General features: G+C 48.2%; 1 protein-coding gene across 1 annotated transcript in view; it reads right to left on the bottom strand.

The window, feature by feature from the left end:
- The window catches only part of LOC148814442 (phosphatidylinositol transfer protein alpha isoform), a 28,781-nt gene extending 12,147 nt beyond the window's left edge, over positions 1 to 16,634 (bottom strand). Inside the window, exons 1-4 of the mRNA XM_088906713.1 lie at positions 16,508 to 16,634; positions 8,788 to 8,818; positions 694 to 839; positions 74 to 165 (exon numbers count right to left, since the gene is read on the bottom strand). Of these exons, the coding sequence (XP_088762839.1) occupies positions 74 to 165; positions 694 to 839; positions 8,788 to 8,818; positions 16,508 to 16,524 (286 nt within the window). The 5' untranslated portion in view covers positions 16,525 to 16,634. The remainder of the gene's footprint in view (positions 1 to 73; positions 166 to 693; positions 840 to 8,787; positions 8,819 to 16,507) is intronic.
- Between the last annotated feature and the right edge of the window lie 320 nt (positions 16,635 to 16,954).

Raw genomic sequence — 16,954 nt, 5'->3', positions numbered from 1 at the left:
ATGGGTCTAACACAAATAATAGCTCGGTAACTGGCTTCCCAGATTGCTGTAAAAGGCAGGAATGGAGACTCACCGGTGCGGCAGTAGGGGTAGGCATTCCAGGCTTTCTCATGGATGTTGAGTGCAGAATCCGGGGCCAGCATCCTTACAAATTTAGGGACTTTACTAAGGAAAAAGAGAGAGACACTGTCAAACTCTTCAAAGATAAGGGATCTGCAAGCCCACGGCAGCCAAATCCTCTCTAAATCACTCGTCCGTGGTCTCCAGATCTCACCACCAGACCTGCACAGGGAACGGCTGCTCAGACCATCCTGAATCAACAGCTGCCCTGCTGTACGGTCATCATCTGCAGTTTCACTGCTCCTCGAGATGGGCAGTCACCAGCCCTTTCACTAGCCATTCAACCAAAAGGCTTTGATTGGAAAATAGTCAGATGAATGATACAAAAGCAGAAAATAATTCAGAAAATGGCACAGGATACTAAGACAATATTTCATGCCGGAGAAACTGTAGCCTGTACAAAATGTAAACATGACACCACCACCTCCCAGCAAGAAAGCAGCTGGAACCAATTTCACTCCTTACTGCCACCCTGGCCCCTGACTGGCAGCAGGCTGGTGCCTCTCCGTGTCAATGAGAGGGAGTACAGTATGCCGCAGGCACAGCACTCTGTCTGATTCTGGCCACACTAACCTCTGCAGGTGGTAGATCTTGTGGGTGTACTGTCCTTTCTCCCCATCCTTCTCGTACGGCTCGTTCTTCAGCACCTCCACGCCCTCGCCGCCCCCGGTCTCATTCTTACTGGCCTCGGCCACCGAGTACAGCTGGCCCACCTGGTACTGTGGAGTGTGGAGAAAGAGAACAGGTTACCCAGGAGCACAGATCACGGTCCTGCACTTGGAGGAGCTGTTTGGCCCTGTTCAGCCTGCAGCTGGGCAGAAAGGTGACAATTCTAATACTGTTCCTCCATCCTGGAGACTGGACACCTCAGCCTTGCACCTACTGTACAAGTCTGACTTTATACGTCGTATAGAGAGACAGTTTCCTGCTAAAGGGATCTGCAATAGGCGCACATGCTACAACCTTTCAAGCCAGCAGAACTCTCCATTAAGACACATTCAGGGACACAGACACATTTCCACAACCAGATCCTTTCTTTCGTAGTTGCAGGAGCAGAGTTACAGACTCATAATCATACAAATACTGTATACTAACCACAGCACCAATGCTGAAACGCAAAGAAACTATATTAGTTTGTCTAGTTTTCCTAGATACTTGACCTTTTCACAGAGGCAAAGAGGTACAGTACTTGAGCAACCGTGAGTCCCAAGTTGGACAGTCCTGATCACAGCCTTAAACAGGCAATGTCAGAGTTTGCCAGTGAAGAGCCAGCTTTCACCAAAACCAAACCTTCCTAAGAGTCAATGTTGTACAATAGCTTGCTTATTCTGCATATGCTTCTTAGCCCAAAGAACTGGCATTTACAGCAAAACTCCTTCAATTATATTATTAGTATAAGAAAAAGATGAGCTGTGTCCTAGCCGGACTGCTGGACCGTGACGGTACACTCCATCAGTCCTGAGCAGACTCCGCTTCAGAGCTTCTGCTAGCATGCAGCCCATCCAGCAGGATCTTCATGGGCCAGCAGTAGAATCTGCTTCTCCAGAATAACAACTGGGTGGGATTTCCCCAAAAAGTACAGTGCAACGGGCCCACATGTGTGGGGCCCCATCTCCTAATGACAAGCACACATTTCAGTCTGAATGCCACAGCCAGACAGAGCCAGCCCACAGCGCGCCCTCCTAGAGACCAAGCTCATGCACCGCAGGCTGCAATGGCTGTGATCAGAGAAGTAAATGATTTCTGAAGCTGCTCCACATCTCATTTTCAAACCACTGTCCCCTGCCTGCTGGTTAATCACTGTCACACAGTGCCAGCTCAGTCACTGGACCTGGCTTCCTACAAGCAAAGCCTGAGTCAGGGTTTTCAATCAATTAGCTGCTGAAATAAACCAAATAAGCTTGATGGGCCGAATGGACTTCTCTCCTTTGTAACCATTCTCGTGTTCATTTCAAAGGGTGGTGATCTGGGCATTGATCTGACCAGGCAGCCTGTCTCTTGCTCGTGCCGCAGGATAACCTGTACTTACAGCAGAGCTTCCAACACAGCTGTTATGTAACCCTGTCAGCAGAGCCAGTCAAGTTGTGTTCTTTCCTTAATTCCTTAATAAAAAGTCACTGGGCTGGTAACACACTGATCCTCAACAAGCTCTGGGTGTTTTCTGCTCAGCCAAATGGGTTTCGAACCCAGTTCCAGAGTTCTCCAGCCAAAAGACTGCTTCTGGTTCTCCAGCCAAATGAGCTTCAGCTAATTGATCCCTTTATTTAAAGTACTGGCTTGATTAGAGCCTCTTAAACTGCTCTCTGCCCTCTGACTTTAGCTTTAGTAAGCAGCCAAACAGAAGGTGTTTTCTAGCCAAAGGATTAAACAAACAGCTCTTTTCAGCCTCATATTACATAATAAACTGATGTTCCCCAGTACCTGTCTAAATACCTCCCAGCTGCAGGACTGGATCATGAGGTATAGAGGCGACGCCAAAACTGCCAAAATTTTGTAAAAAAAATAAAAACAGTTTGAATGGTTATAATTATTAGGTAGGCTAAGAAATTACACGACCAGCTGGAATGAAGCCCAGACAAAGACAAGACCAGGGATTAACATACAGGAAACCAGGAAAGTTACTGAACAAATTTTAAGGAAGCCGCAGTTGGGTGCTGGGAGAGTATAGTCCCGAAACACGGCAGCGAGCATCACCACAGCAGAGTTGATCACATCTGCAGTGTTCAACAGCAACACCAGTGGCCTTAGTTGGTCCTAAACTGTGAGGAAGAGCTGTGTCAGTTTGGCTTTCATTTGTTTTTCAAAAACAGGGAGTAAATAATAAGATAAAGACCTTTGTTCCCGCAAACCATACCTAGTTTAGCAAATAAAACACAGCTGTATCCGGAATCAACTTGCAGAGCTCTTCCACACCAACCAGATATAAAAAGCCAGGAAAAAACAAACACTTCTCACTGGTACAACGTTTCTGGCGAATGGAGAGTTCCGGAGAGAGACGTTGAAAACAGCCTACTGCTGCGGTCTGCATCGGCAGGTGCAGGCGCCAGACAGCGGGGAGTGTGGGAGAGGGAGCAGCAGGGCCCGCGGTCTTGGTGTTGCTCTTCCGCGCGCTGGACTTGCAGAGCAATGATGCGCCGGGAGCTCGGCCGCGGCTTCAGGCGGAGGGCTAGGCTGGAGGAGCAGCGCGAGCTCAGTGCGCCCTCACGCCAGGATGCTCAGAGGACAGCAGAGCGGAGCAGACACCAGCGGGTGGAAGAGTTACACTGTACAAGTACACTGAGCAGACTGGATATCTTTGGGGAGAACTGATGAAACCAAAAAACTAAAAATGAGGTTTTCAGATGCATGCTTGTGGGTCTCTGAGAACTTGCATTTTTCTGAGAACTTTTTTTATTTGTTCTCCCAAGTAAAATGTCATGAGGATGATAGAGCATGTTTGTGACTATTCCAGCTTGCGTTCAGTAGGGCTTGTGTTTACTCCAACGTCTTTAAGGCAAGACAGCAGAGCAAGAGAGAAAGCACGAAGAAAAATCCAGTTTAATCTTGCCATGTGGAAAATCCTTCTTAAATTCTTGATTGAGTTGAGAGGACAGAGCTTTATCCTGATTTGCACAGATATTAAGTAAAAACTGCAAGAGCTCTTCCTCAGAATGAGGAAGCCTGGAGAAGACACCTTGTCCCGACAAAGCAGAGGCAAGGGGCCACATGCTCTCTTCCCTCTCCACCGCCCACGCCAGGACTTTGCTTTCTAACAGTCTGAGCTGTGACCTCTGGCATCCATCCCAGATTAACACTCTTAAATCCACTCTCACACGGTGTCACACTCTCTCCCTGCCCAACCCCCACCTTTCTGCCATCACCATGCTCGCAGTCACCACCCCAGTCCCCGTCTCCCTGGGCGCGCTCGCACTCACATTCCCAGTCCCCGTCTCCCAGGATGCGCTCGCAGTCATCACCCCAGTCCCCATCTCCCAGGACGCGCTCGCAGTCACCACCCCAGTCCCCATCTCCCAGGATGCGCTCGCAGTCACCACCCCAGTCTCTGTCTCCCTGGGCGCAGTCACCACCCCAGTCCCCGTCTCCCAGTGCACGGTCACCACCCCAGTCCCCGTCTCCCAGGGCACGGTCACCACCCCAGTCCCTTGCGCGCTCCGATCCTCAGTGCAGCAGAGGGGTTATTTTTGCTCCCTGGACTACAAACTTCAATCCTCCGTGGATAAAGCAGGAAGCTTCCACTTTATTTATAGAACGTCTGTCGGCGAGTCACCTTTCCTCCGACCAGGAGACAGAGGGGCGGGGGGGAGGTGGAGAGACAGGCTTTATTGACTTGTATTGACAGAATGAGAAGGAGTGTGGGATCTGACGACTCCGATTTGATTTCCAGAAGCAGCCCCGAAGCTGAGCACTCAGGTGAAGCGGTCTACCCACTAACTGCTTACTCACAAACCACTCCTCCCCACAGTTTTCCCACGCGGGAAAGAGCAGCTTACTTTATTGGTCAGACTGGTCCTAAAACAGCTGCCCTGCAAGACCGCACAACCTCACCTCTTCACGACCCCACTCCACAGGCGTGCTGCGGGAGAACCCCCAGACCCCTCGCTTGTTTTGAGTAAAGAAGGATGAAAGAGCTGCTTCTCGGGGGAAGACAAGCCTGCGGACGACGCAACAGGGGGTGAGAGCACCTCGAGTGCAGAGAGAACCCTGCTCTGACCCAGCGTCAGCTGAAAGCTGCACAGATGCATGACAGAGCTGCTACACCCCTTCAGTGGGCTAAACCTATCTGTTCAGCCAAAGCTGTGACCAACATCTATATGCAAAGGAAAAGAGAACTCCCAAAATGTCACCACATTTCCTAAATTCCTCACAAGATCTAAAAAACATTACTCCCGAGCTAAATCAAAGACCAAAACAACATATTTAATAAAAATAAAGCATTGGCAATTTCAGAAGCAAGCACTGATTTCCAGTGGAATGCCTGAAATGTCCCTTTTATGTAAATGTGTCTTTATTTCCTCAGCCGCACAAAAGCAACAATACAGGAGAATAAATTAAATGGCTGCAGTCAGGTTTCCGAAAAGCCGACGTCCACACTTCACCTCTGAAACAAGACCCTGATACTCTGTGCTTAGATATGGAAGCAGGGCTGCTTTGAAGAGGAAATTTAGTTTTCCCAAAGGAAAGATGGCCACTTTCTCAAAATCCTTTGATCTCTCTGTGGTTGGGGGTGGGAGCAGCACTGTGAGCTTCCAGTACATCAGTCTGCTGTGACAGAGAAGATTCAGCACAACTGTCACAGTTCCATGACTTCTGATGTTAAATTAAAGAGCTTGCCTCAACAAAAGACTTGCAGATCTCACACAATATGCTTCCCTGACAGAACCGGACTAGCAAGGGAGAAGTATAGCATTTCCTCCCAATTGTTTCTGGACTCTGGAAGAACAGGCTGAACAGGCTCCAGAACGGAGAGCCAGGAACCGGAGTGGCAACACTCTCCATCTCCAGCCACCAGAAGAGCTGGTTGAGCTGAGGAGTGAGAGGCCTTTGTGTGGTGAGCAGGCAGAGCCGCCACATCACGCAGTGACTCATGAGACGTGCTCATCCAGTTTGGTGAAAATCATTTTTTCCAGTTGTTCCTAAAAAAAAAAAACTCAGCCGACAGTCTAATCGTGCCAAGTCCATGCAGCAATGAAGAAGATCAGCTGGTGATGATGGTGTGGAGTGGTGGCTCTGTGGCTCAGGATCTGAGCCTGTGGCTGGAAGGTTGCCGGTTCGTATCCCGTGGCCGGCAGAGGAATCCTACTCCGTTGGGCCCCTGAGCAAGGCCCTTAAACCCAGCTGCTCCAGGGGCACTGTATAAAAGGCTGACCCTGCGTTCTGACCCCCAGCTTCCTATCTGTGTGTCTCATCTGTGTGAGAGCAAGTTGGGGTATCTGACAAGACAAGCCCCAATACAAGAAATTGTATATGGCCAACAAAGTGATCTTATCTCTTATGCGAACCGATTGATCCCAACTGTGGTGTCAGTATGGGCTAAGTCGTTAGCCAGGTATTCCCAGGATTCCTTGGACAGTCTGCTCCTCCAGTGCTCGCCGGCTCTCCTGCTCTCCTCCGGGCTCTGATGAGCGACAGTACTGAGGCAAGAGCCACCAGAGCGAGGGGAAACCAGAGTTCAAGGACACTTCCATCACAAACACACAGATCAATGAAGATCTGGCTTACGGCTGGAAAACAAGCCCGTTTCTTTGGATCTGAAAACGAGCAGCTCATGGGTGGCGTTTGGAAAGACCATGTCACGCCTGTCAGTGCCACAGCATGACTACCTCAACCCTCCAGCTTCTGAATGACTTCTCGCATTCACTGCGAAAATAAAGCACTGCTTGTTTAATGGAAAATAGTTCCAAAAAGAAAAGATGATAACACAGAACTGTGCAAAGAGCAACGATAAACTTCGCTCAAGGCTTCCCTCCAAGTCAAGGGGCTGATGAATGCCAAGGCCTCGAATGAGTGCAAGTGCCGGCTGCAGAAAGCCAGGCAGCATTGCCACAGGGCAGGACACATGCGAGCAGCTCTGCGCCAACAAGAAGGCCGGGAAGCCTCACTGCGATAAAGTGCAATTGTCAGTTTACAAGTCACATGAAAAAGGCCTGTCTGTGAGCTACACAGGATGTGAGAGAAACTAATGACTGCTTATTGATTCCAGCTCTGCCAACACGCTAATCGCTCACAAATAAAGGCAATTACTGCAAGAATAAAGTCTCAGAAATTAAAGATTTAAGCACACCTGTTCAGCTGTCACACATCTGAGTTCTAATCTCACTCTATTAGAGCACTGTAACGACTTTCATTAGATGCACACAAGCGGTGAGTGAATAATTCAGGACTCACTGATGAGACTGTGTGATACCTGACTGAGCACAGCTCTGCACACAGGCTCACAGAATCGACAGTCTTGATCAGAAGTGAGAGTTAGCTTCCTCACTAATTAAACACTCCGAAAGCCCGTTCCTAAAAAAGAAAGAAAAAAAACAGAAATCTAACCTTGGCAAAGCCCAGTTAAGACCCTGACTTGTCAAAGGCTCACAAGGACAACAGCAATGCAGTCTTCATTTATGCTTTACAAACACCCTCCATTAAGACACTGTCACTGTGAATCCATGCAATTTAATCTGCCCCTGCAATCATCTTTGTCCTGACCTACTGTAGATGTCATTGAATTGTACAAATACTGCCCCAAAAATTATGACCACACAAAAGACCTTAAAAGTCTCGCTATTAATTATAACGGAGACTCAAAATAACCAACTGAGAGCACTCAACAATCAACTGTAAACAGTTTTCTAAAGGATGAAACTGTAAATAAAGAGATGTTGTTTTTTTCAGAGATGGTTCACAAGACATTCTCGAAACATCTGTTATTGCAGAATTATGGTTCAGAGCTGGTTTTTAAGCTGTAATTAAACTGCGCAATGGTTTTCCGCCCAGCTGTGCCCACACATCGCATCACTCTCGGTTTTAAGCGTGCAAGACTATAGGAATCAGAATCCTGCATGAGGTTTCCTAGTATCATGATGACATTGACTTTTAATGAGTTGTTCAGTCATATCCTTGTGCTGAACCTAAATGAGATACAGTGGATGACTAGGGTCCACCTTCTCTTTCAAATTTGGAAAAATTCTCATCAGACTGATAAGACTCACGTGTCGGTTTTCAAAGAGACAAAAGATAAAACAGCACAGACTTTCTACTGCTTTACATCTATGCAAACCTTTTAAAAAATGAACCCTAAAGGTTCTTTAGACCACCTTCCTAAACCCTAAGGTGAGTTTCTAAACTGGGTGGTTTAACCATAAGAGTGCAGGAACTGTGTTACAGAGGCAACCAAAGCCCACTATTCTGTAGGAAAATTCTGTATGTGATCACAGACTTCCCCACAACACAACAAGCACATCCCTAGAGAAAGTACAGTTCCTTCACAATTAAAGCAAGCGTCATGTGCCCCAAGATTCCAGAGTATTATGGCCTTGTTGAGTATGCCGATTGTCACAGTCTTCAGACAGAGGCTACACTATTGAAAGTGAGCTGTTCTCATGTGCTTGTGCTAGTTGTGGACTCTGTACAGACAACCCCAACAAATCCCTGATGTTTCACTCACTCCCAGTCATTAATCTCTCTAAACTAAACCCACACTGGAAGTCTCAAAGCTGCAGCTCAAACATGTGACAGTACCTCACCGTAAAGAATGAAAAAGAAGAAGGACGTTTAATTGAAAAGGCAAGATGATCTCCAAGCCTGCCTGTGCAGCTTATTGCTAAGGGAAGTCTGAATGCCAAATACAGAGACACGAAGGTGTGTCCCAGTTGCAGGGATTCCTGTATAATTAGCAGGTTAAAGTTGTCTATTGATTTTTCGAGCTGATGCACTACCAAGGAGGGGCTTTGTACAGATTCCAATTGATGTGAGCACATTTCATTTAAAAAAATTGTTGATTAAGATTAACAAGGTAATCATAGCAGGAACACTGCATTTTACTTTTTTTTTTCTAAAAGTATTCCAATATGGAGAAAACTTCATTTTAAGAGAGAGCACCCAGAAAAACAACACTCGACACTTGGCGACAAGCTTCTGAGGCTGACACACATTGCTGAGAAGCCCCAAGGGAGTACTCACCTCCTCCACAGAAACTGGCAGGATCACCCGGCTGGAAGAGAAGGAAGGACAGAATGTTACAACCATGACTTCACAGAAAGCACAAACCCGCTTTTTGGCACTCCAGAGAGTCCAAGAGGCAGCCGAGCCCTTAATAAACCTGTCAAAAGGTTGGCAGATGTTTCAAATACACCTGATAAAGTCAGGTTCAGAGCAAAGAACAGCAAATTCGTTTTTGAAAATGCAGCACATGCCCAGGCCATGGTGAGAATGCTAAGACCTCTCTTGAGAATTATGTCCAACTAATGTTCCCAAGATGAAAACCGTAGGAAGCAAATAATTTCACGGTGGTCCTGCAGCCTGCGCAGTGCCAAGAAAGGGCTTGTCTTCTTGGAGTGGGCTGATCTGTTCCGCCTGATCAACCAAGGTGCTGGAAAGCAACATCGTGTTCAAGGCATCCTATGACATCCAGTTTAATTGAAAACGCAGAGGAGAGTTAAGGGTCACAAGTGTTGTGCAAACGCAAGGCTGGTCAACAGCAGCAGACAAAGTGAAGCAGGCACGAGGAGTATAAATACAACTTCCACCATCTTCCTTGGACACAACACAGATCTCCATCCTCCTGACAACTGGTGCTATTAGTGGGATGTGCAGTTCAAGTCCACAAACCACTGCACTCATCTCAGCCTCAGCTGAAGGCCACCCTAATGGAAGAAGAAATGGAAACCCTGCACTTCAGAAACCTGAAGGTGCACACCCCAACCTGCTCAAGCTGTACCTGGGGCCTGCAGATGCCTAGTAGAGTAATCAGTGAGGGAGTTACGTCTCTGAGCAGCAAGGAGCCCAGTTTTATCAAATGCAATTCTGCTGCCCACACACCTGGTACCCAAGTAGTCATCTCAGTCCTAAAATGGGCAGGGCAGAGCAAGGATGTCCTACTCTAAGCGCACAGGCCTCGCGGAGAGCAGCCCACCAGCTGCCTCCCTGATCTCTGGCCGTCACTGGGAATCAGCAGAAACCTGCTTCCACTTCTGCAGAGGCTGCTGTGTTGGAGTTGTACAAATGCAGCCGAGTCACACAGACATCACCACATCCCCGCCTGAAAGAATAACCGCCCAGCAGCTCCCTGCAGCAATGCACACACAGACGCACACATACCTGCTAAATCTCTTGCAATAAATGTATTTCGTAAAAAGATATCCATTTTGGCAGCTTTGGCAAGAAAAAAAGATTCTGCAGAGTGCTGAGAAAGTAGCTGGGTTTAGCTAAAACTAGTGTATAATAGCAATTGTGACAAATCCAGCAGCAAAGCTCTCCATGACCATGGAGAGAAGTTCCACATCGACAGCGACACGTCACAGGAAGGCTCTGACATCACCTCTGTGCCAGAGAGAGTGTAGCACTACCCCAGGGTGTGAAACAGCCACTCACCTGCCAATGTAGTGCTACATGGTGTGATTTTCGCAAGGCAGAACTTCAAAAGTCAGGATCATGTTGAAGACAAGCAGCTGGTGCACGATGGGAAAGAACAGGTTTAGGATGCAAATATAATCACTGTATCGCACTGTATTAACAGCAAGGCTCCAGCCTTAAATTGCTGCAGCATCTCTAAGAGACTCGGCTCACTCAGCTGACAGTGCGCGTCTCATATTTATCCATCTGCACATTTTAATTTCATGTTTGTTGATAAGGGCTGGCAGGTAGGAGAGCTTCATGTTGACACTGTAAGAGAAACTGTGGCTGTGACTGTAGAAGTGTCATCATCTGTGACACAGCAACACCAGTTAACTACCCACCACATGACACCAAGACCATGCTACACCCAGAAGCACCAAAACAACAAGGTCCTTTTTATCCATCTGCTTCTTAATGCAAGGTTATTTTTAAACCTTACAACCTTACAGAAAAAACTGTGGCATTAATTGAAAGGTGGCATTGTGGACAGAAAACTTGTGAATCTATAAATAAATGGTGTTGATATGAAGAGCAACACCGAAGGAACACTAATAATGTCATACCTGGCCCCCACACAAAGACCTGAATCAAAGGTGGATTATTACAGCGCACAAGCAAGGTTATTTTATAGGCAAGTGCTAATATAAGAGCCCTGAGGAAGTTCTCTTTTTGTCAGCAGGCAAAATGAGCTTCACGTGAGCCTGACTCCTCCCTCGCTCAGCGGCAGGAGAGGCGGGGAGTCTATTTAAATAACCACACCCATGCTGTGACGTAGCAGCCGTTCCTAGCTCAGCTGCCCTGCTGCCTGGCAGCCGGCGCTTTCCTGCGGTTGGAAACGGATCTGTGGGCTAACGTGTCCAGCCCGTCGTCTCTCTTGATACTGGGAGGACCATCTGGAAACATAAATCCAGTTATTCTGGCAACGTAGAGAGAAGTTGTGATTCACTAAAAAAATCCTGACGGTGGACCAGACCCGGCGCCACGGGGGGGGCAAAAGGGGGCTTCGTCCCCTCAACTGAACTGCCCCGCCCCCTCGGTTTTGGACAAAAGGCTTTTTGAACACTTGCGCTTACTTAACTTGCGCCCTACAAAATAGTTGTACTTCAGATAACTACACTAACCCCGAATTAACAGTCCAGGACCGGCACCTATTACACAGTGTCTACGTTACTGGGTGTCGACATTATTACGGTCTTGTTTGCTCAGGTGGACTGATTCCTTGCAGTAGTTTATCCTTATACTTACAATCGTTATATAACTGTAGTTATAGACGTTCGTGCTTCCTGTTGGTTTAACACCTATTTTTTCTTAACGATTCAGAACCTCGTTACCATCGATGTAGCTGCACAAATGAGCGCACGTGGTATTTTGTCGCTCCAGGCACTAATAATCGCGAGAGGGCTGATGAACGTGAAACTGTACTACATCGCTAAATACCAGACGGCTCGTCGTTATCTTCTATCATGAAGCACTAATCGGTGGCATGGTTGCGAGATTTCACTTGGGTAGTAGAATTTCAGACGCCCCCCTACAGATTTTTCCCCTGGCACCCGCGGTGGAGACCACTTACCATTAATCAACTGGAAAGTCCCAGTTTTACTATATGACCCTAAACATAGGGAGCAGGACTAAAGAAACCAACCTCAAACACCCCTGGCATCTCCCAGCCAGACTGTCCACATCAACACACACCCCCAGGTGCGACACATCAAGCTCTGTGTGACTGCAATACTACAATGCTCTCCTAAAACCTTTCAAATGTGCTTGGCCAATTTGTCAAGATGGAAAAGCTTCAGCACTGAGCAAGAAATATTTTTGGAAGATGATAAGGTTTGGCTCCCCACAGTACTCTAAACTTTACACCAGCCTTACTGTACTATTAGAAAAAAAGAACACTATTATCCTCAAAGTTATATCTTCCCTTTCTTCCCAAATGGCATTGCTTTAAAACACTTAGAGACTCTTGCTAAGAGGACATCACCCCCCCAGCAATTTTCTCACACTGCTGTCTGTCCCTGCAGCTGCAGGCTAAATGGCTCCCAGCGCTTCAATGTAAAAGGCAATTCAAACCTCATCCATTCTCCTTCTTCGTACAGGATCTAAATATTTTATTAATACAGTAATAAATGTAACAAGAGACGCCGGCTGCCTGCTGTATCAGCAGCGCCTCAGTGACAATGCCTCCTGTTTAATACGTGCTGCTAGGGTAACAGGAGCACGGAGCACAGCAAGGGCCAGGCAAGGCGTGTACAGTTAAATCACTGGAGCAGGAACTCTCAGTCAGCATCAGCTCTTCCAGACATGCTAAGGATCATTGCGGAAGCTAATTCACACTTATGAGCTGAAACTAGTCAAAGAAAGTGAACACACGGGGCCCTGCGGACACGACCGACGCCCGAGAGTGTATCACCCCAAGCCCAGCCTTCACTACGGGCGCAATCAGGACATAGTACAGGAAGAGATTCATCAAAAAAGGGTGTGGAACTAGTACAACTCACTGTCAAGAACCCTTAAAACAAACAACTGGATGATGAATGAGTTTTAGTGTGTCAAGAAGGGTAGTTTGCCCCCCCCCCCTGCGTTGCTCAGAACCTGTCTGGAACAAATGACCTCTGATCAAAAGAAAAAAAAGAAAGCTTTCTCTCTTCCTCCAGTCCCTGCTACGTGGGCTGAGGAATTCACCAGCTTCAAAAACGTCCAAACCGGTCTCACTTGTATCGCTCTGTCAGGGAGTACAGCTCGTACTCACCTGAGGGGGAAACTGGGTCGGCCAGCGTGTTGCAGGCCCTTCACCTGTGTCAGTAAGAGCATTGGGCTTAAATAAGATTAGCAGCCTGCTCGGGCAGACGGACACAGCTCATTATCCCAGTGGGTTGACAGGCGTAGGCAGTGAGAGGAAAGTGAAACCACACAGAAATCAACACAGACGGGCCAGGCAGCCTGGACACAAAAGAGGGAGGAATCACTAGCTGACTGATCCCGAGTCCAGACCAACAGACCAGTATCACGGCCAGACTGCAGCCAGCTGCTGAAGTACAGAATGAGAGCACACCTCAGCCAAGCTCGTATGCATCTGTACAGACCACGGCTAGATTGTCCCGCTAGTTTCCCTTCCTGCGTCCTTGGGGAATCGCCAGCTTCTCCCGCCAGGAGTTCTGGCTCTAACCCAGGACAATACGCAGGAAGAGGCCAGCTGCCCTGCGACATGGTCAAACACATCATTCTTATTTTCCTGCAGGACCCCAATCACGCCGCCCGTGCCGAGCTCAGCTACATCACCGGAATATCCACCACCATACGCAGAGCCCAGTCACACCCACATTTTGGATTCTAATTCAGTTCTTAACAAACATGCCGGCACTCGACTTTTGAAAGGAGTCAGAACAATCCAACTAATGCTGACAAATGACTTTTAAAATTAACTTGTAACATTCAAACTTACTCAAGTAAGTTCAAACCTACTGCTATGGGGATTGCTATCCTATCTTGGAGGCAATACTTTGTCACGTTAAAATTCCTCCAATTACAGCCCAGCTTCAACTCATGCCAACTGCCAACACGTCTATCTGCAGCTGGATACAGACACTCCCAACAACCTCAAACTTTGTTCTCGGGTCCTTCAAAGACGTGACGGGAATTGAAATGAACAGAAAAACGGATACGATCATGATATTACATTTTCTGGTGCCACAAACATGAACTAGGGGAGCGGCGACTCCTTCTCCTCCCAGGGCAGGTGAAAAAGTAAAGACCAGGCTGGGAGGCGGAGACGCTCTGCACTCAGAAGCGCTCCAGGGGTGTGGAACCTGATTCTCCAGGACACGGGAAAGAAACGCCCTGGTGAACAGCCTCTTTTCTCTTTCTGTTTTTTTTCCCAGTTTCTTAAATGTGTTTAACAAATGAAAGTCCTTTTCCTTCGGCCTTCATTTTTACACCCAGCAGGTCCACAGGCGCAGATCCTGAGCCACCGCTTAAAAAAAAATGGGGGTGGAGCGCTGACTCGGTGGCTCAGGATCTGCGCCTGTGGCTGGGAGGTTGCCGGTTCGAATCCAGCAGCCGGCAGAGGAGTCCTACTACGTTGGCCCCCCTGAGCAAGGCCCTTAGCCCCAGCTGCTCCAGGGGAGCCTTATAAATGGCTGACCCTGCGCTCTGACCCCCAGCTTCTCTCCCTGTCTGTGTGTCTCATGGAGAGCAAGCTGGGGTCTGCGAAAAGACGAATTCCTAATGCAAGAAATTGTACAGGGCTAATAAAGTGACCTCTCTCTAAAACACGACCCGTTTTGTTGGTTCTGCCGGCCTACAGTACAGTCAAGGCCTTTTCCAACACAGCTTGTAGGAGGTGCAGTCAGCTGCAGGTGCCTCATGAGTTATTTAGGAGCCTCGAGGTAGACGGGTCAAAAGCAACTGAACTGCCTTGCCTGAGTCTTGAGAGGTCACCTTATAGCCTCCTAAGCGCCATCCAATTCCAGACAGGTCCTGACAGAGGCAACGCAACGGGCAGGCCGGCTCAACACTGAAACACGGACTTATATCTTGTATAAACAAGTACAAAAGCAAATCGAGAGGCAGTGCCCGTGGAACTGTGGGAGCCTATGAGGCGCAGGTGGATGAGATCTGCCCTTCGAGACACGAGCAGCACTCTAACAAGCTGGACAGAGCGGACTCTGTTATCCAACATTTCTAATTGTCATTTGTTATGGGGTTCTTAAATCCTGCACGTTCACTTCATTTACTTTTTAAGAGGCATGTAATTTTACATGAACACTACAGACGTCCACAGGGGTCAAGTGAACTGCCCCATGTATCGAGTGGCAGCGGGGCCCTGTGTCCTGTGTCCTCTGTCTCAAATGTCACCTCGGGCCGGGGCCTTCCTCATCTCATCTTCCTCAGCTGCTGTCCTCTGGGGAGCAGGAAGGACAGGGCAGCACTGGCCTCCTGTAGCACATTAGGGTTTTTTTTTTTTTTAAAAAGGTGCTACAGTAATAAACGTCAATGATTATAAGAGGGTTGACTTTTGGACAGTGTGTGCATCAGTGAATCTAACGCAGCACACCACTGGAGTTAAGAGAGAGGAGAGAGACGGTGGGAGGCGGGAGGCCTACAGAGCACTCCTGCCTTCAGAGCAGACGCTGCTCTGCTCTTAACACAAGGGCATTTTCTCACACGCTGTGGAAAGACTGGCTGTTGCCTCAGAGCCTGTGTCTGAGCCACTGAAAGAAAAAATTGGGACTGGGACCTCATTCTCAATACTTCATTCTGAAGTAACCACGTTCAGTGAGGTGTTTTTTACAGAAAGAGTTCGGTTAGGGAATAATTCTAGCTTTTAGAGGAGATTCTGGTGCCTTGTTTTGGGTCACCTGTTTCTGGAGTCTCAAGCACAACAGGCACCGTGTCCAGCACGGCCACACGCCGGCGGTGCCGGTAGGATCAGAGCCGGACAGACGCCGGCCGGGCGTCCCGTCGCGCTCGGACCTGCCAACTCCACGGAATCGCGGCACCATCAGTGACTTGTGTTTGCTGAATGTTAAAATGAAGTTCAAGGACAGATTCCTGCTAGCAGAATTATTATATAACCTAAACAGTAGAACGAGAAGGACAAATCCCCCGCTGACTTACAGAACAGCGATAAAGCAGCGACTGTGCTTTGTTTTTTCTAAATTATGGCTAAAACAGACAAGTGACCTGTAATGTAAAGGGATATTTTGACTGTTCCTAAAGCGCCGTGACTACAATAACATTGTCCCTGGGGCAAACAAACAGCCCCACTGGACTCGGTTACCCCACAGGAAGAGCAGGACCAGCCCCCAGCAGATCCACGCGTGTCCGCCCCGAGCGCGGCTGACCGACCACACCGGAGCCCCCGCAGGCTGAGCTCTCGGTCCTGCTCTAAAGGGCACCCAGAGGGCTTGTCCTGACAGCTGGGCTCAGACTCAGTATTCAAATATACGAGCCAGGTTAAACAGGAGACACGTTCCCTTCCTAACCAGGGCCGCTACAGAAATTCATTCATTCCAGCTCACCTCCGCCTCGCCGAGCGGCCAGACACAAGCGAAAACACGCCGGCTGTCTATTATTATTATTACTAATAATAACAAAAAGAGTATTATGAATGATATTAATATTACAATGAAAAATCATCACGTTTGCAACCTCCCCGCAAGCACACAACCCGCCTACACGGGAACAGCGGACGGAATCAAAGTCAAGTTTAGCACTGAAGCCGCGAACACAAATTTCCCCGTGAACAATTCCCTGAATCCCCACAGACGCTGGGGCTTGTACTTACAACTCCTTGATGATCATTCTTGCTGCCTATGTGTTTGCACGGCGTACCGGCAGCTCTGTCAGGCTCTTCGCTGACGCGGATCTCCGTCTCCTACCCTCTCATCCCGGGCTGTATTTTCCTCAGTTTCACTTCCTGATTGGAGCGCAGGGGGGCGCGGCGCCGCCAGGGCGGCCACGCCCCCTCGCCGACACGACGATGACGTCGACAACCGGTATCGGGCTTTAAGGTCACCGTGGCAACAGCTTTCCTCGTTCTGAGGACTGATGTCATGATGTCACGGCCACAAAAGAAAGCTTTGATTTGAAATCCTAATCCCAAATCCTTTAAGATGCACATAGGCGAATGCGATCCGCATTTCCTGTGAATGATTCTCATTGTAACATTTTATTTACGATTCGGTGCTTTGCGTTTATGTAACGATTCATACTAAACCCCTCCTAAATACAG

This window comes from Atractosteus spatula, chromosome 27 (assembly GCF_055471065.1).
Source record: "Atractosteus spatula isolate fAtrSpa1 chromosome 27, fAtrSpa1.hap1, whole genome shotgun sequence".
Taxonomy (NCBI): Eukaryota; Metazoa; Chordata; class Actinopteri; order Semionotiformes; family Lepisosteidae; genus Atractosteus; species Atractosteus spatula.
This window is presented reverse-complemented; position numbering and strand designations above follow the sequence as displayed.